The 19,646-nt window shown below is 39.1% G+C and overlaps 2 protein-coding genes and 1 pseudogene across 4 annotated transcripts in view; 2 read left to right on the top strand and 1 right to left on the bottom strand.

Annotated features, from left to right (window-relative positions):
• The window catches only part of CCDC88A (coiled-coil and HOOK domain protein 88A), a 51,463-nt gene extending 46,192 nt beyond the window's left edge, over window positions 1-5,271 (top strand). Inside the window, exons 21-22 of one of the 2 annotated variants that reach the window (XM_081833556.1) lie at window positions 788-887; window positions 1,445-5,271. In XM_081833556.1, the coding sequence (XP_081689682.1) occupies window positions 788-852 (65 nt within the window). In that variant the 3' untranslated portion in view covers window positions 853-887; window positions 1,445-5,271. Of the gene's footprint in view, window positions 1-787; window positions 888-1,206; window positions 1,385-1,444 lie in introns of those variants that run through there. The other variant, XM_081833557.1, reaches the window with a different exon arrangement.
• A 1,261-nt stretch (window positions 5,272-6,532) lies between these two features.
• LOC102746877 (prolyl-tRNA synthetase associated domain-containing protein 1) lies at window positions 6,533-8,184 on the bottom strand. Of its 2 annotated transcripts, none has more exons than XM_031031013.2 (2): window positions 7,956-8,184; window positions 6,533-7,057 (listed from the first exon to the last, which is right to left on the bottom strand). In XM_031031013.2, the coding sequence occupies exons 1-2, from the start codon at window positions 8,073-8,075 to the stop codon at window positions 6,623-6,625; spliced, it is 555 nt and encodes a 184-aa protein (XP_030886873.2). In that variant the 5' UTR covers window positions 8,076-8,184; the 3' UTR covers window positions 6,533-6,622. The 2 variants fall into 2 exon arrangements, with proteins under 2 accessions (XP_030886873.2, XP_006736156.1); XM_006736093.3 differs by having other exon boundaries at window positions 7,992-8,177.
• A 7,555-nt stretch (window positions 8,185-15,739) lies between these two features.
• Window positions 15,740-16,323, top strand: LOC102751225 (high mobility group protein B1 pseudogene; annotated as a pseudogene).
• Window positions 16,324-19,646: the final 3,323 nt, after the last annotated feature.

The following is a 19,646-nucleotide window of genomic DNA, read 5'->3' as shown; positions in this document are numbered from 1 at the left end:
ATTTTCTCAAAATACCAGTTTCTTCTTACATTTCTTCATAACACTTGGAATCAAATTTTTAGCATGGGAAAAACCTTAGAAATCATCTACAGCCAGTGCTTCCCAAACTTAAAAAATCAACATCTACTTGCTAAACAAGTCTTACAAAGATGCACCAGTATTTTATTTTTGTTACTGTTTTTAAAGATAAAATTAACCAACTCTGACTCAATTGAGCAGCTGCACTTTTTTCCTCTAAGACATCTCTATAAATATCCTACGATTTCATAAAGGAATATTTGGAAAACTATTTGGAGATTCAGTACCCTGATTTTAGATGAAACTGAGTAGCATTCACATTCCTGCCCTGGGTTTCTAGAAATCATACCCTCATTATTTGTGTGACATTGTAAACTGACATTGTTAGGCATTGGGTCCCCTTTGACCAAAGCAGTTTTAGCTTTAACAGTGAAAGCAGGCATAATTTTTCTCCGTAAATAAAACAAATACTTCATTGTGGATGTTTCTGTGGCTGCATGCAAGATTATTTTGTACTTTAAAACTGTGACCGTTTAGTAAATAAACATAGTAAACCTATCTGATGCTACTAAAAGGACATAAGTATATTATTTCTGGCTTTTAAAATACAACAGTCTTTAAGTAATAAGATATCTATCAGATTAATAACTTTCCCAGTTAGATTCTTTCTCCTTGCCCTACTCAACAAGAGCTCGTTAGTTTCTTAACTTCATGAATTATATTATGCTTAACCTTTGATTAAATAACATGAAATGCTTTTCTCCTGCAGATGTGGACAAAGTACAAGAAAGCAGAAATTCAAAAAGCAGGTCTAGGGAGCAACAAAGCTCCTAATTCTATTACCCACTACATGACATGTGGGCCAAGTGGTGAGTTTCTTGCTTAAAATGTAAATGAGATTAGTCTCATTTATACAAACTAACCGAGTTACTTATAAGAACAAGTGCACATTGCATTAACAGATGTAAATATTGCTTGCTTATTCATGACTTTCTGTCCTACTTATTAGTCAAGCAAGATTTATTGATTGCTATAAGTTTTTGCCTGTCAGTACAGGAAACAAACCTTTAAATATTATTTTTCTTTTTTTCTTAATTTTTTTTTTGAGAGGGAGAACTTAATTTTACTTGTGAATTATGTTCTAGGAATTCCTTTTTTAATCTGAAGTCTTTTTCTTTTTTTTGGTAGGAATACAACTTTCCCACAATGTTTTTGATAATTGAGAACAAACAAATTAAATACCTTTTGTATGAAGAGCCACTCAAAGAAAAATTGTCTCTGACTTTCTGTCACTTTCTCGTTCCTATAGAAGAAATATCTGGTGCATGTTGTTCTTATAGTGGCTACTCTGTATTTTATCTCTCTCTCTTATCTTCAAGCTTTTCTTATATTTTCTTTCTTCTTTCTACCTTCCAACTAAATACAGAGAGAAAAGTGTCCTTCAGTTTCTCAGTGTGAAGCCTTTATTTCTGAAGTAACAAGACACCCAACTATAGGAATCATTTTAAAAATCTTTAAGGAGACTTTAAACAATCCTTCGTGACTAGAGCAGGCAAGAAATACAAAACCTTCATTCCTTCCTTGAATCAAGGAGCACTACTGGAGTCAACTGCCAAAATTTTTAGAAGGTTTTAGGACTTACTATACATTGTATTGATAAGATCTACTGAATAAAGGATGTTCTCTCACTAAGGACCAAGTGTTATAAGATTCCAAGAAGTACTCCAAGAACAATCTACTTCTTTCGTCATTTGTTTATGAATTTATCCATGTTTGCTTAATGCTTCTGCTAAGTATTAGCCAAAATCTAGCCATTTATATTTAGTTGTGTAAATCTAAATTAAATGCTGTAGTATGTTGTGGAATGTACTATATATCATGATACAGAGAACATTGTTTTGGCATGTCAGACCTTACTTGGTTAGCAGACTGCATGTGTTGGTATCCTTTCCTTTTTTTTAACCAATTATTTTGATGCACTGCAAAAGAAATTCAGTTTATGAAGATAAATCTGAAAAATAGCTATAAAAAATTTACAGTAACATTAATCTTTCCGTATTCCCCTTTAAGCAACACTAAGCATTCACACCTGGATCCAAGGTAATTAAAAAGAGTGTTTTTCTGAAACTTTTTTAGTAAGGTGGTTTTCCAGCAAATTGCATTCCCAAGATAATGCTGTTGTGTTTTAAATTCATTTCCCTTCTTTAGTATTGGGTTATGTATGTGTGTTTGTTTTTTTAACACGAGAGCTGACTGTTGCTTAAGAAGTTTTCTTATGGCAAAAAAAAAAATGTAAATAATTTACTATGATCTGCATTTTGCCAGGAACTCATTTATTTTTAAGGTTATCACATATTAATAAGAACTTTTCTGTTTTTGTCCTTTATAATATTACATTAAAGTTGGTAACTGTTATTGGTACTTTTGAAATATTTGTATGCATTTGTTACCTTAAACATCTGAAGGAAGCACAAACAAAGTAGATTTAGTTAACCCAGGGAAACATCAGTTTTTTTGTAGCTCCAATTTTATATCACAGTTTTATTTTCTTATGAGATCAAAAAATGCATTGATACTTATTAATGCAAATTCATTATTTAACATAAATATCAGAATAATCTTAAAGGTCTGAAATGAGAAAGATAATGACTTTTTTATTTTAACAGTATACTTCTTAGGCTCTCATTACCAGCTCTAAAAATCTTTTTGGAATAATTCCATATTCATAGTGTGTGGTTTAGGAACTATGTGTTTCATCACTAACCTAGTAGCCATGAGACTGTGTGTGTCTCTCCCTGCCTCCCTTCCCTCTCTCTCTCCCATCCCCCTTCCCTCTCTCTCTCTGTCTCCCTCTCCCTTTCTCTTTCCGGTAGGCCAGTTAGCAGTATTGTGTTCATAGTCTACTTTCAGAAAGACTTAATGAAAAGAAAGACAGCATGTATAGTTGACCAGAAATTAAAAAGGAATTTAGAGAACTTGGACTTAACGTAACTTAATGCCACTCTTAACTTAGGTTTTGCCGCCAAATAATGCTGTAAAATTAAATCACTTTTAAACTCTTGGATGAAAGGTGCTATGTAAATGTAAATACAAAGGATTCTTACTCAAATACAACTATTGCACAACAGACATATTTAAAACTTATTCTCTAGATTTTGAAACATCTCTCTCCATCGTGACTCCCTAGATTCAAGTATCAAATTGATAATGGGCATCATGGCAGTCTAGAGATACTTGCATGTAAAAAATGTAAATTCATTTTTAGGTGGATAAATTGAAAGTAAATATAGAAGTTATGTTTTAGCCAAATACAGTAAGTGGGTAACTTAGATTTATATTAACTAGCATCTAATTTGCACAACTAGGACACATCCCAGGACAATTACTGAAAGTTGGAATTTAATGAGTAGGAAGTGGCCCGGTGAGGGTGAATCATACCACAGCTTGACCTCTCCAGAACACTAATGTCCTAAAATAGAGAACCTATTGACTTAAGCAGCACATTATTGCTTCACGTAGACCATGCTTACGGGCAGCCTATATAGTACTGAGTCTAAGGAGGCTGACCCTGAGAAAGTGCAGTTAGAGACAAAGGGGGAACACTTAAGACCATGAAAGTAGGAATATTCTCAATTATATTCATCACGTTTTTCATACCATTTCAAGAAAGGACTAGGTAATAACCTCATGAATATTTTACTTTCTCCAAAAGATTCAGAAGCAAACTTAGTAGGAAGTCACTCCTTTCCCTTAGATAAATTGCTTCTGCCAAACAAAATAGTATGGCTACCTAGAAACTTACTGGGGCCACTTTCCTGACTGGGGTCTGCCATGCTTTTATCTGGCTGTGTTCTAAATCAACACCTAGCCCTCCCCACCCCACCCCAGGAAACTGAAGAATTAATATACAGGGTAATAGCTTCCGCAAAGAGCTCCAATAAAGTGCTTCAGATCTGGCCATGTGGAAAGGTTTGGTCCACGTTTTTGAACTGGTGGTTACCAAAGAGTTCATGTAACAGGTTTGTATGTAGCACCTTTCATGCAAGGCATGGTAAGAGCCTATTAAAAAAAATCACTGTGCGTATTACAGAATTGCAGCCACCTCACAAATGAAGTATTACAGCCTGCGCTGTCTTAACAGTTTATGTCAGGAAGTGAAAAAGATACTGTACCAAATCTGGAATTACAATGAGGAGTAATAATGTATGCTACATGACTTTGTATTTTAAGTTACTTTTACAAGAAAAGTGAATTTTTGTGTTTTTCTTTTCTGCTACACTTTGTCCTGAGATGTATTTTTTCTTTAAGCCTTGAATGAGTAATACAAAAGGAGCCCATTTTGTGATATAACCCTTGATGTACATGTTGAGATATTTGGACAATGAAAATGCCTTAAAAGGAATGCTTATGGATAAAGTTGCACTTATAACACCCTTTAACAAAACCTGATTTTAAATTGTCTTTTTCTTTTCTACTAAGGGTTCTCTTTCAGTGTTTGCCATTGTACTTATAATTGTTATTAAATACCAAATCAAATAATATAAAAGCTGTAACATTTCCTTTAAAAATAATGGTACTGAGGGATCTGGAGTTGAATGGCAGTGATTATTACTTGGTAATACCTATTACCAGTCACAGGAAGCCAGTTCGTAACAAACCGTCATTGGTTTGATTTGTTTTTAAAAACATTTCATTATTTTTCATTTTAGTTTTTAACTTTATTACTCCTAAAAAATTAAGTTGGTTTAACATTCACTTCAACTGATTGATATAAAAATAAAACAAAGAGGTGATTTTTATAACAAGTGGTTAATAATCATTTAAAAATTGTAAGAGGGCGCCTGGGTGGCTCAGTTGGTTAAGCGACTGCCTTCGGCTCAGGTCATGATCCTGGAGTCCCGGGATCGAGTCCCGCATCGGGCTCCCTGCTCAGCAGGAGTCTGCTTCTCCCTCTGACCCTCCCCCCTCTCATGCTCTCTCTATCTCATTCTCTCTCTCAAATAAATAAATAAAATCTTTAAAAATAAATAAGTAAATAAGTAAATAAATAAAAATTGTAACATATAATTTAGCTAAGTATTATCTTTCCTTTCCCTTTGCTCTGGAAAACCTTTTTTCAGACCTAACCCATAACCTTGTTTAGATGATTCTTTCTAAATCTTTTAGGGATGAGTATTGGTTTGGGAAAAGAATGGAATCTTACCAGTTCTGTCAATCCCCACATAGTTTAAATACAATAATATATTGCACAAAGTAGTGTCTTTCATTTTCATTTATAGACTTTGGAGAGGCAGAATGTTAGAGGAGGCAACCAGTTGTGTATTCTGGGGCAGGTTAGTCTTTCTGAGCCTGTTTTCATTATAAGATGGGAAGGGCACTGTCCCCTGTCCTCAATCTTTGATTCTATTCATTAAACCTTCATTTTATGTGCAAAGCAACCTAAAATTTCCTCTTAGAGATGTAGTAAACAGGCAAAAAGTAACATGGCACCTTAGAATAAGTTATCATTTATGGACAATATTTAACTCCACAACTCTTAAATTCATTCTTTATAGAAATTCTGCCGTGAGTAGACTTGTAGCTTCTAATCCTATATATCAAAAAATAACGTTTTTACTCTTATTTTGCCTTTTAGTAACAAATTGGTTACACTATCACTACCAGATGGAAGTTACTTTTGAGTGACCAAACTCAGTAAAATATGGTTACCTCACAACTATCCCATTTGCTTGTAAGAGAATTTTCATGATGAGATCTCTAGACTATTTCTGTAGTATAGTCTACCTGAGACCTTCAACTAATGAAGGTTTTGTTTTAAGCGAAAAAGTATGTTACTCCACAATTTTGAACTAGCTTCTATAGAACTGACAATATATAATCCTGAGTTCTTACACTGTTTCAGATGCCATAATTGAAGGGCGGGGGATAAGTAAAATTTAATACAGCCTCAGGGCAGAAAAAATTTTTTCCAAGTATGGTCACATTTCTAACCTCTCAAAAAGATTAAGCAAATCTTTCCTTAATCCTCATTCCCCAAAGATAACCACCATCAACAATTTAATATATTCCTATATTGCTTTTTATTTTTTCCCTATATGTACAATATATGTATAATTTTATATATGCTGTTTTTGCAACTTGCTTTTTTCAAGTACAGTAAACACCCTAAAGAAGATGTAAGATAGTTAATCTTAACTAGCCTTAGTTTTGTTGTTAATCTACTCTTAATTGTTGAAGGCATTCCTGTAATGAGTAGTGCTCATGGGGGATGGGAGGTGGACTCTCTGAACTGACTAAAACTACCTCAATATATCTTTTTAAAAGCAGCTGCTTTTTATAGGGCACCTGGCCGGCTCAGTCAGTAGAGCATGTGACTCTGGATCTCAAGGTTATAAATTTGAGCCCTACCTTGGGTGTAGAGATTAAAGTAAAAAATAATTAAAAAAAAAAAAAAAGCAGCTCCTTTTAGATGAAACGTTCCTCCTAAAATGATTTAATCACCAGACCAAGGTGCTAAATATTCTTATCACTTTTAATGCTTTTTATAAATTACAAATAAGAAAAACAGCTTTCAGAAATAAATGTATTCTAAATATCAGCCCAATTAGTTCTTTTTATCAAAATTTAGTATTATGGGATCATGTCCTGTCTTCTTCACAAATGTGAGAAAGTCTTCAGGGCTCAATCCCATGGTTGCAGCATTGGTCATTGGATGAAAGTACACCTTTTCATGTCCACCTTCCAAAAAAGCTGAATCCAGAACAAATTTCACATCTCCATCATCACAGAAGAGTGCCAAAGGTGTGGCACAGCCTTGGCCAACTTTTAGTTTTTCTAGCATGGCTGTTTCATCAGCAAACCGAAGATTTCCACTCCCAACACCTAACTGCTTGGCAAGATCATTTAAATTAATTTGTCTATCATGAAGAACTGTCACCAGCCAATAGCCTTTTTTCTTCTTGTCTTTAAGAAATAAGTTCTTACTATGTGCTCCTTTCAAATGTTGGATATGAGGCATCATTTCTTCAACTGTAAACACCTGTAAAATATCACATGAAAACTTCAAAAAATATGCATGTACACATACTCTGCTTGCTGGGTGAAGGTTAGGGAGTGCTCAATGCCCTGGATGTCACTGGTAGGGACCCATTCCCAGCCCATTAGAAAACACACCTTGCCGTTTCAATCCCTCATCTCGAGACCTCTAAGGCCAGTTCTCTTTTCCAATGTGCTGGCCAAGCACTCCTCCTAAAGTGTTTTTTGGTTTTTTTCTTTAAACTTTTGGTACTGAAAATCTACAGCAGCCAGATTCCTATTCCTTAGCATTCCATTACATCCAGACCACGTGACAGCCTCCACTTTACAAATATATAACCACAATGAGAGTGAGATCACGGGCAAGGAACAAGACCCCGACTAGTAACATCAGAAGAGCTGGCAATGTGCACAGGTAAAGAAGGGGGAGAGTTAAGTGTACTATATAGGAGGGAAGAAGGTCAGAGAAAATGATACAGTTTTGATGTTAAATTTGTAAAGCTGAAGATTTTTAACGTTTGCAAATCCTCACATCAATACATGAAATCATGTTCATACCAAACTCTCTAAGCTTGGTGTCCTGCTATATGCATGATGCCTGATACATCGTTGACACTACAGAGACGGTTTACTGCCTCGTAGCTTATCTACACCATAAACACACAGACCCAACTTTACATGCAGAAGTTCTCAAAATGAAATGTGACCAAATCGCTCCAAGAGGAAAACCCTGTTTTCTCACAATAACATCATAGTCCCAAAAGGCCTTTGATGTTTCTGTCGGGTCCCTTTTGTGCTCTGGAACCTGGGAAATGTCCGAGAACGGACGTGTCTGCCGCACCTTACCGCTGGGGTATCTGGTCTTCACGGCCCCGCCCGAGAGACGCCGCAGCGGAGCCCACCTCTCCCGCAGGGCTGTCCCAGCAGACGCGCCTCACCTCCGGGTGCTCCACGACCTCTGTATGGATGGCTAGGGCGCCGAGCCGCTGCTCCAGCGCTGCCCGCAATTCCGCGCCCGCCATGCTGCCGTCGTGGCCAGAGGAGAGCCACGGGGCGGAGAAGCGCTGAAACGGGCGTGGCTTCCCGCGAGGCTGGCCGACTGGAGGCTAGGGCGGAAGTACGCGGAGGACCAGGGGGCCCCGGAAGTCCAGTGTGGCACCTTCCGGAGGCGGGCCCTTGCTGCGGTCGCGCGCTCTTCCCTCTCTCCTCCCCGACCCCCACCGTCTCTCTGGAAGTCGTCTGCAGAGGAGGCCTGGCCCGAAGACCCGAAGGCGTTCCTTATCCCGCGTTCTACAGGAGGAAGACACGTGCTTTTTTGTTTGTTTGTTTTAAAGATTTTATTTATTTGAGACAGAGAGAATGAGAGAGAGAGAGCACATGAGAGGGGGGAGGGTCAGAGGGAGAAGCAGACTCCCCGCCGAGCAGGGAGCCCGATGCGGGACTCGATCCCGGGACTCCAGGATCATGACCTGAGTCGAAGGCAGTCGCTTAACCAACTGAGCCACCCAGGCGCCCGACACGTGCTTTTTCATAGCCGCCTCTAATCCCGCTTCAGGTTCCCTAGGCTCAGCGTAACTTCCATTTAAACGAGAATCAGGGTCACCTAACGAAGTTAGGCGTAGGGAGTGTGGGAGAACGTCATGGAGAGGATGTGACCACGGGTAAGCCCCAGGCAGAGACGCTCCTTACCCTTTCCCCTGACCTTGAAAAGTACCTTTTGCGCACTGTTCCTGTACCGGGAGCCATTTGAAGAACATTGCCTTGACCGAGTAATGTGTTATTGAAACCAACGGGACAGTTTTGTGCCTTAAATCCCCTTAAGGCCTCTGCATAAACTCAGAAGATTCTAGCAAGTGGGTGCAGAGATCGCTGTTTTGTAGCTGCCCAAGACAAGCTTCCTGTTAAGTTCTGTTGCTTATTAAACTTGCCCCTAGTCATTATTGAGTGGTCTGCCTCTTCCAGTCCCTCCTTGTTTAGGAAGCGGGGCAGTTAAAGATTTTAAAGAACTTAAGAGGTTTTTGAATCAACTCCCTAGGGAGAGAGGAGGGTGCCAAAATGCCTATTCTTTTACGACTTTTCAACTTTTAATTTATAAATTACAATTTCATTTGACCTTTCCTGAAAGTTACCTTTTGTTATTATTCATGTACAAGTAATTCGCGGTGGCAACCACAGCTCACCTTTTTTGGAGGCAGTTTGCCTACCTCTTGATGGGGGTTTTCCATTATCATGTGAAACCCTCAGTCAGCACTTTTTTTCACTAGGTTTCTTTCTAAAAATGAAATTAGAAAGCGTTAGAGAAAGATCACCCATTTGAAGATATGGCACATCCCAAATAATTATCCTTAAATATTTGAAGATGTTCAAGAAAACCCAAATCCAATCATGGTGAACTGAGAGTAATCAGGGGAAAGAAGAATTGGAATCTGATTGTAACCAAGAAAGGTGAGTATGTTCAAAAGTAGGAAACTAACCCAGGGTAGGATCTCCATGACAGCTACAAAAGAGGAACGCAAAGAGCCAAAATTGGCCGTGGCATCCCCCATATTGTCTAGGCAGTTGAGTTTTCTGACCTAGAAGTCTCTTTGGAAATGAACTGCCATCTATCAGTTATTCAAACTATGAATTCTCCCACCCAGCACACCACACACATGCACACCCCTATAGCTAATCCATCACAGTTCAGTTTCCCAAATCATTCCACTTCTCACCACCTCCATCACCCCAGCCCAAACTACTATCATTTCCCCATTTGGCTGACACTAATGTTCTCTTAATTTTAGTCCACCTGTGGTGGAATGACCCAAGTATCCTGCTCCAAGCAAGTCTTACAACCAAAGATATTTATTATAAAATGGAACTAGATCTGTGATAAAAGAACTTCATATCGCTGTTTAAAAACTATCCTAACCCAGACTTAATGCAATATTTGTCAACATTGTATTAAATACAAAATAAATGCTATCTATCCTTGGCATAGTCCTTTGTCTTCAAGGCGAATACAATCTCAAATTTACACTGGAAACAACATGAAACAGATGAAATTCAAAGTGATCAGCATGAGCTTGAGGAACTAGATATTTAGTCGCAGAACTTGAATTTTAAAAAAATTATAGAAATCTCACAATTCTAGGAGAGGAATAGCATCTGATAAATAGTTTACTGCATTATTTTACAAACAGGAAAAGATAAGAAGTTCTGTGGCATTTATTCAAGAACGTATTGAGGGAAAGACTCTTGTTATTAGGAAGAGTACGGATATTGGACAGAAAAGGACAGAATCTGGGAAAAAAGAGCTGGAAAATGGAGTTATGCCAGGATCCATGAAACCAGGGACCCTCATCTAAGTCAGCTCAAAGTAAAAGAAACAGTTGCAACTGTAGCCTACCTAGCAAAGGAAATATAAAGGCCAAAATATTTATCAACACCATGGGGATTGGGCATCATGGCATTTGTTAGATGAATGTTGGAAATCCCTGTTATTGAGTGAAACAAAGGGCAATTCCAGAACAGGTAAATTGAAAGCCATCCTAGGAAGCTGTACATGCCCCAAACATGTGAAACAATAGGGAAAAGTGCTTGCTGCAATCTATGTCTCTTCAACATATCTTTTGGAACATCTCTATGTGCCATGCTTTCTGCCCTCAAAGACATTGAAATCTAGCAGAGAGGACTGAAACATTCAGAGAATAAATCCAAGAAAATGTGACTAGTGGCATGATGTGGATGCTTTAGGAGCCCAGAGGAAGGGCGCTTAAGACTGCGTTGGTGCATCAAGGAAAGCATTAGGGGAAGATGGCATCAGTTTGAAGAATAAGTAGGACTCTGCCAGGGAAAAAAAAAAAAAAAAGTGCTCCAGCTGAGGAAACTCCAGAAGTTGAGAGTTGGGGGTGAAAAAGCACGGTATGTCCCTGGGCAGTATGATTTGCTGTGACAGTAGAGCAGAATGAGAGGCCTGTCAGCAGAAGACAAGGCTAGAAGTAGGCACAAAGAATTGTACCTGCTACACTAAGGAATGAGGAATATCCCACCATCAAGGGCCATGTTACATAAATTAGGTTACATCTTCCTAGGGAATTCTATGTTCTCAATCATGCTCTCAATATGAAAATCTAGGGAAACAATTCAGTAAATGGAGAAAATGAATTATAGGAGAGGGTAGACAACATGGCCCCGATTTTGCTTCAAAATATACATAGCTGTATAACAGTAACTCAAAAAACTAATTAGTATTTGCATCTTTCCCTAATCCTACTCCACAAAAATTGGCTTCTAAAGGCCTATGGAAGAGGATTCTTACCAGGTCAGAAGAAGATGGAGGTTGGTTCCTAGAATAAGAGAGGAGAAAGCAGCTGGATCTAGGAGGAAATTTAAGTTTCGTCAGAGTCAGAAAAGAAGGTGAGGACTGGAGTGGGAAGGATGGGAGAGTAGAGAAGAGTCCCCTTCTTGGCACTTTGTCCCTCCAGTGGGTAGCAAGATGGGAACCTGCTGTCAGTGGAAGGCAGTCTACCTGGGGCAGCGCTGCCTAGGCAGATGAGACACAAGTACATCTGAGCATCATTGCTCAATGAGGAGCCATGACAAAAAAAGACAATAACCCCACAGTCCAGTTCCCTGGCTCCTGCCAAGTCTCAGGTTCCTGGGTGATTCTGTGGAGAAGGGAGGAAATCTTAGTGATAGCCTCAGGTTTAAGGTTCCTTGTAGCTCCAACATGTGGGGACATGAGCCATATTATATTCAACTCAAAATATGATTGAAGAGGGCGCCTGGGTGGCTCAGTTGGTTGGGCGACTGCCTTCAGCTCAGGTCATGATCCTGGAGTCCCGGGATCGAGTCCCGCATCGGGCTCCCTGCTCGGCAGGGAGTCTGCTTCTCCCTCTGACCCTCCTCTCTCTCATGCTCTCTGTCTCTCATTCTCTCTCTCAAATAAATAAATAAAATCTTTAAAAAAAAAATATGATTGAAGATCAGCTATGGGCTAAAGGGAAAGTGGTGAGCAAAACCACACAGAGACCCTGCCCTTGTGAAGCACACAGTATATTAATTAGTCAAATAATCACAGAAACAAATGTTAAATTGCATGGGTAGCAAGTGCTAAGAAGGACACATACGCAATGCTAGGAAAGTCCATAATAGAATCTCACCTCATCTGGGGGAAGGAGTGGGTCAAGGAAGGCCTCTCTGAGGAAGTGAAGCAAACTGAAATCTGAAAGATGAGTAGGAATGAAGAGGGCAGAGAGAGGAGAGAAGAGTGAACCAGGCAGAGGAAACAGCGTGACACTGTGTGCAAGGGTGGGAGGAAGCAAATCAAGGAAGAGGCATTGAAAGATGGTCAGTATGATTGGCATCCAACAAGCAAGGGGAGGGCAGTAGGGTCATGGCTCCAGTTCCCACACACTAGAGCTGGGAACTAAAATTCTCACCTGCTAAAAATACATTTCTTAAAGTGGTTATCTCTGGGGATGCCTGGGTGGTCAGTCGTTAAGCGTCTGCCTTTGGCTCAGGTCATGATCCCAAGGTCCTGGGATCAAGTCCCACATCAGGCTCCTTGCTCAGCGGGGAGCTTGCTTCTCCCTCTGCCTGCCACTCTTCCTGCTTGTGTGCTCTTTCCCTCTGACAAATAAGTAAATAAAATCTTAAAAAAAAAAAAAAAAGTGAAATGGTTATCTCTGGCTAATGGAACTGTGGGTATTGTAAAAAAATTTTCTTTGTATTTTCTATCTTCTGAAAATTTCTATGTTTCTATGTATTTTTATAATGGAGGGGGGGAATCAATAAGTTACTAAAAATAAAGAAATATAAACCATGTCTCCACAAGTAAGATCACATGAGAGTATTTTTAACACAGGCTTCAAAAGAAAAGAAAGTTAAAATGTAAAAAAATTAATAAGTGGGCAGACTGAATTTAATTACCTCCCAATTAAAATATGAAATAGATGAAAACATTCAGTTTTCTTGCCTGGAGAAATATTGGTTTCATACAACATAAAATGTGTGGAGTAGATGACAGTTGATTAAGCAGAGAAGTAGCATGTTTCCCTTTTGTTCCCTTTAAACACTCATTTAAAATTGGATGGTCCTAAGGAAGCTTTGTTTTAAAACTCAGAGGACTCTCAGTTCTGTTAAAAATTATCCAAAACCTGGAAATAGTGAAGGGATTACTGCTTGCCCTTCCAGTGTTCTGCTGGGATTTGTTTAGCACACACTCCTGGGGATTCTCTGAGTCTCTAGGAATGGCCAGCTTTTTTGACTTGGTATCTTTTTATTATTTATTTAAATTATTTATTTAAGTATTTAATTATTTAAAATAATGTACTAATTATTTAAAATACAGTTATATTATTTTTTAGTATACAGGTATTGTACAACTCTGTAAGGGTAGATCTTAATGTGTGGAAAACTGATAGTAATATAAATGAGTTTTGTCCCATTGAAAAGATAAACCCAAAAGTTACAGCTTTATCGTGCTGTAAGATATTAGCCAATTTCGTATCTATATTAGTAATCTTGTTCAAGCATTCATTCTTTCAGCCACTGTAAATACTTGGCATTCCTCAATTCTCTTTGAAGGAGGCTTACCATCTTGTTGGTTCTCTTGTTAATGAGTGAAATACATCTTTAGACACATGATCGCTTTATATTTAACATTTTTAAACCCTTCAAAAATAATACTCTAAGAATTTAACCTTCTTAATTTTGTAATGAAGATACTGATCACCAGAAAAGTTAAGTGTCTTATTCAAAGTCTTCATACTCACCGGGAAAGAGATAGGACAAGAATATTGGAATAAGAAACGTAGGTTGGTAAGGGGGTACAAAAGTTCTAAGATGAGCAAGGTCTGAGGACCTAATGTGTAACAATGTGGTTCTAGTTTATAATGCTGTATTGTATAACTGAAATTTGCTAAGAGAGTGGAACTTAGAAGTCCCCAACAAAAAATAAATAAATAAATATAAGTAAATTTATGAGGTGATGGATCTGTTAATTAACTCAATGGAAGGGGAATACTTTCACAATGTGTATGTATACCAAATCATCACATTGTACAGTTTAAATATCTTAAAATTTTGTCAGTTATACCTCAGTGAAGCTGGAAAGAATGAAATTAAAGACTTTACAGCAAAAAGACATTTTTAAAGAGATGTGATTGTGTATGAAGAAATCAGTGAAGTTGAGGAAACCCACAGAAAGCTTTGTGTAATTTGGTTGCTAGTGATAAAGAGAGAACTATCTCATTGTTGATGAAAATCCATTGTGGATATCTTTTTTTTTTAAGATTGTATTTATTTATTTGTCAGAGAGCGTGAGAGGGCGAGAGAGAGCACAAGCAGGTGGAGAGGCAGGCAGAGGGAGAGGGAGAAGCAGGCTCCCCACTGAGGAAGGAACCCGACGCAGGGCTCGATCCCAGGACCCTGGGATCATGACCCGAGCCAAATGCAGCCGCCCCACCAACTGAGCCACCCAGGCGTCCCCCACTGCAGATATCTTTAATGAGTGTTCGTTTGGCTCATATTAGAGGTTACTGGAGATTAATATCATGTTCTTGACTAGAAATATACAAAGTTATTACTCTTACTGTTTTCCATAAAGAGCTTTAAGAGCAGTGGTCATATTAATGGAAACACAAAGATTTACTACATAGCATGGACTACAGGTTGATACCAAATTAAACGAAAAAAATGCTTACATTCATATGTTCAAAAGGTAACATTTCAAAGCGAATAGGACCCTAAAGATCTTCAATTCAGCTTCTTCAAATATGGAAATGGTTAAGAAACGGCACTGGAATCAAACAGACTTGAATTTAGGTCCCTCTCACCAATCACAAAGGATGTGACCTGGACAAGTTACTTAACATTCACAGTGATAATGCAGCCCTTCTGGTTTGTTAAAATTGATGTGCAAAAATAAGACATTCAATCTTGCAGGACTGAAATAGATGATGACTATAAAGCATTAAAACAATGCCTTGGGGCACCTGGATGGCTCAGTTGGTTAAGCCTCCAACTCCTGATTTTGGCTCAGGTCTGATCTCAGGGTTGGGGGATCGAGCCTTGAGTCGGGCTCCGTGCTCAGCACAGATTCTGCTTGTGTTTCTTTCTCCCTCTTCCTCTGCCCCTCCCTGCTGTGCTCTCTCTCTAAAATAAATAAAATAAATCTTTAAAGAGAGAGAGAGAGGGAAAGAACAGGGGCACCTGGGTGGCTCAGTCAGTTAAGCGTCTGCCTTTGGGCTCAGGTCATAATCCCAGGGTTCTGAGGGATCTAGTCCCGCATCGGGCTCCCTGCTCAGCAGGGAGCCTGCTTCTCCCCTCTGCCTGCCTCTCTCTCTCTAACACGTAAGTAAATATTTTTTAAAAAAGAGAACAATGCCTTATCCTTAGTACATCAGATGAGAGATACATATCGTTTTTATTTAGGTTTAGTGATTTTCCCAAAAGCCACACATCTACAATAAATTCTCTTTACCGAAATTTGACCTCTAGATTGCCAATTTTTCACTGGGAGAGGTTGTCAAATCAGAGTCAAGAAAAACAGAGGTTCCAGAGCAGAGAGAATAAGGAGGTCGCGTCCGGCTCCCGCTCTCACAGCCACTGGTCTACAGTGAGCTCCACAGAGACAGCGCCAGGGTAAGTGAGAGCCAGACGGGCACTGGACAACTCTGTGCCTCACTGAGGAAAATAGTGAAACGTGGGCAAAGGCGATCCTAAGAAGCCGAGAGGCAAAATGTCATCATACGCATTCTTTGCACAAACTTGCCGACAGAAGCTCAAGAAGAAGCACCCAGATGCTTCAGTAACTTCTCAAAGTTTTCTAAGAGACACTCAGAGGGGTGGAAGAGAAAGGAAAATTCGAAGATGTGGCAAAGGCGGACAAGGCCGGTTGTGAAAGAGAAATGTAAACTTATGCCCCCCCAAAGGAGAAACAAAAAAGAAGTTCAAGGATCCCAATGCACCCAAGAGGACTTCTGTGGCCTTTTTCTCATTTTGTTCTGAGTATTACCCTAAAATCAAAGGAGAACATCCTGGTCTATCCGCTGGTGACGTTGCAAAGAAACTGGAAGGGATGTGGAGTAACGCTGCTGCGGATGACGAGCAGCCTCGTGAAAAGGTTGCCAGGCTGCAGGGAAAATGTGAAAAGGACATCACTGCACACTGAGCCAAAGGGACGCCTGAGGCGGCAAAAAAGGGAGTCAGCAAGGCCGAAAAAAGCAAGAAAAAGGAGGAAGAGGAGCAAGACGAGGAGGATGAAGAGGATGATGAGTAAGTTGGTGCTAGCATAGTTTTTTTTTCTTGTCTATAAAGCATTTAATCCCCCTGTACACAACTCGCTCCTTTTAAAGAAAAAAACTGAAATATAAAAAGAAAAGAGGAAAAAAAAAAAGAAAAAGAAAAACTGAATAATCAGTGGGCCTCAAATCTGCTAATGCGCCAAGAACAACTGCTGTATAAAATATTAAATATAGTATTTACATGACTGGTAAATAATTGGCAATGAAGAGATAAGTGAGGATTATAACTATTATGGATAATTTTAGGCTGCCATGATTCAGGTTCTAAAGTCTTTTCTAGTTTAAAAATGCCTGGCACCATTTCTCTAGCAATTTTTTACTGCAGGGTTTCTTTGCTTTATGAAGCCAAGAAATGACACTTGAGACAGAAAACAAAACAGATTTAAATCTTGTCATTTTGGTCTGCTTTCCTGCAGCCCTGACCAGTTGCTCCTTGGAAGACGCTTGTTCTTATGTTGTTCCTTGTGATGTCCTCCTGCTAGAAGAGGCCCAGTGAAATGAATGTAGCTCCTTGTAGCACTGTCTTCCCAGCTTGGCAGCAATCGCCTTGCCTCTTTCATGGAAGGCAGTCTAGCCCTAATTATCACCAAGAACTATAGTCGGTCTGGATATTGAAGTGACCTAGCCCCCTGGGGAGCTTTCAGTCAAGATCTTGAAAGGCAAGAAAAAGGTTGGTAGAGGGAGCAAGTTGAAAGGCAGAACTAGTAAAAGTTCAAGCCATTTGCTAGAAAAGGAAGGGCTGCAATACAGTTGCTTCTGTTTTTTGGGTTTTTTTTTAAGATTTTTTTTATTTATTTATTTACTTATTTATTTACTTGATAGAGCGTGAGAGCACAAGCAGGGGGGAGGGGCAGAGGGAGAAGCAGGACTAGATCCCAGGACCCTGGGATCATGACCTAAGCCGAAGGCAGATGCTTAACTGATTGAGCCACCCAGGCCTGGCCCCTGTTTTGGTTTTTTTGTTTGTTGTTTTTACTGTTCTTTCGATTCAAGTTTGCTCATCAAGTGTATTTTATGGCCTATTATTTAATAGTTCTGAGAAATGGCTCTCACCAAGAAGATGGCAATATGAAATATTATTCGTGGTTAAGTGTCCTATGTCCAAACATGTTTTGTTTCATGGTTAATATGATCAGACTTTTGTTTTTATTTTTTTAAAAGATTTTATTTATTTATTTGACAGAGACACAGTGGAAGAGGGAACACAAGCAGGGGGAGTGGGAGAGGGAGAAGCAGGCTTCCCGCTGAGCAGGGAGACCGGTGCAGGGCTCGATCCCAGGACCCTGGGACCATGACCTGAGCTGAAGGTAGACGTCCAGCGACTGAGCCACCCAGGTGCCCCATGATCAGACTTTTAGAAGGCCAACAAAGGACATGAGATGAAGTGGGAATAAGACCCCTTCTGCATCCCTCCCCTTTCTCAGTTTAGTCCTAAAGCCATTAGAGGTGAGAGTGAGATAGGCATCCACAGATGTAGGGCAGGAATGGGGTGTGTAGGGGGTTCTGGTGGCTCTGCATAGCTGTAAATTCACAGACAAGTTGCAAAGACAGAGGGGAAAGTTCCCAAATGTCCTTCATCCTATTTCCCCTAATTTTAACATTTTACTCCAACCAGGGTGTGGAGGATATCCACTTCAAGGGGTGGACTGGCCTGGGGAGTCCAAGCTGAAAAGAGGTAAGGAGAACATAAGCTCAAGGAAGGGGATGGTGGCCAAGTTGAAGTTTAAGTTTCATACAAGGGAATTGCTCAAATAATTAAATTTGTCAAGTTTGATGAAAGTCAAGTTTCTCACTGCCAAAAAAGGAAGTTATAAACCTGGAAAAGGAAAAGACTAGAGTGAACCTGTGGTCTTAGATCGGAATTGGTGATATTAGTAAGAACTCATGATTTTCAGTGTATATGGATGAAATGTGTGCATATGTGTGTGTGTGTGTATATATATATATATATATATATATATATTCCCTAGGTTTGTCCACAGAGAGCTTGAGAGCAGTGAAACTCCAGTAACAATAAAGACACCTAACACCCAGAGCTTAGATAGTAATTACCATTCTCCACTGAAAGGACATAGAGCTTCCAGTTTTAGGTATTATTCTAGAGGAAGAACTGAACTGGCATGCAGAGGTGTATACTCAAGAATATTCACTGTGAGGTGCCTGGCTGTCTCAGCTGGTAGAGCATGCAATCTTGACCTCGGGTTGTAAGTTTGAGTTCCGTGTTGGGTGTAGAGATTACTTAAAAATAAAATCTTAAAAAAAAAAAAAGAATATTCAATGCAATATTGTTTATAAGTTAAATACTTGAAACGACCCATATATGTGCCTATGTAAGTATGGCACTTACAGACAATGGGATCCTTCAGAGTCATTTAAAAAGAAGGATATGGATCTATGTTCATCAGCATGGAAGGTTTCCATTATATATTTTTGCAAAGATTAAAAACAGCATTTATAGTATGAATATTATTTATATACAATTGCATGTGTACATGTATTTATACATAGAGATAAATGAATGATGTTCACCAAAATAATAAAAGTGGTTACCTCTGGATAGATGGGATTTAGGATTTGACTCACTTTCTATTTTATTTTATTTTTTTTTAAAGATTTATTTATTTATTTATTTATTTGACAGAGAGAGACACAGCGAGAGAGGGAACACAAGCGGGGGTAGGATGGGAGAGGGAGAAGCAGGTTTCCTGCAGAGCAGGGAGCCCGATGCGGGGCTCGATCCCAGGACCCTGGGATCATGACCTGAGCCGAAGGCAGACGCTTAACGACTGAGCCACCCAGGCGCCTCTCACTTTCTATTTTAAAGAAGAAACTTTAAATTTTGGAATAAATTTAGATTATAGAAAAGTTACAAAGACAGTGGAGAATTCTCAAATGTCCTCCACCCCGTTTTCTCTAATGTTTACATGTTATATTAACTGTGATACAATTATGAAAATTAAGAAGTTAACACTGGGGTATTACAATTAACTAAACTACAGACTTCATTCAGATTTCACTAGTTTTTCCACTAAGGTGCTTTTTCTGTTCCAGGATTGTATCCAAGATTCCACATTACATATGGTCATCATGTCTCCTCTTCTGACCTGTGATAGTCTTTTCTTGTTTTTCATGACCTTGACAGATATTTTGTAAAATGCTCTTCAGTTTGGGTTTGTCCGATGTTTTCCCCATGATTACAGTAGAGTTGTGGGGTTTTGGAAGGATGCTACAGAGATAAAAGGTCCTCATCACATCATTTTAGGGGGCACATGATATCAACATGACATCACTGATGATGTTTAC

The sequence above is a fragment of the Leptonychotes weddellii genome, chromosome 10, assembly GCF_054177405.1.
Source record: "Leptonychotes weddellii isolate Sample4059 chromosome 10, ASM5417740v2, whole genome shotgun sequence".
NCBI lineage: Eukaryota > Metazoa > Chordata > Mammalia > Carnivora > Phocidae > Leptonychotes > Leptonychotes weddellii.
The sequence above is the reverse complement of the archived record's forward strand: the minus strand, read 5'-3'. Positions and strand labels throughout refer to the sequence as shown.

Excerpts from the sequence above, each read along its gene's own strand:
- LOC102746877 (XM_031031013.2), bottom strand. The coding sequence starts at position 8,075 with ATGGCGGGCGCGGAATTGCGGGCAGCGCTGGAGCAGCGGCTCGGCGCC. Across the intron at positions 7,058-7,955 it reads GGGACAGCCCTGCGGGAGAG|GTGTTTACAGTTGAAGAAAT; the intron begins GTGGGCTCCGCT and ends GATATTTTACAG.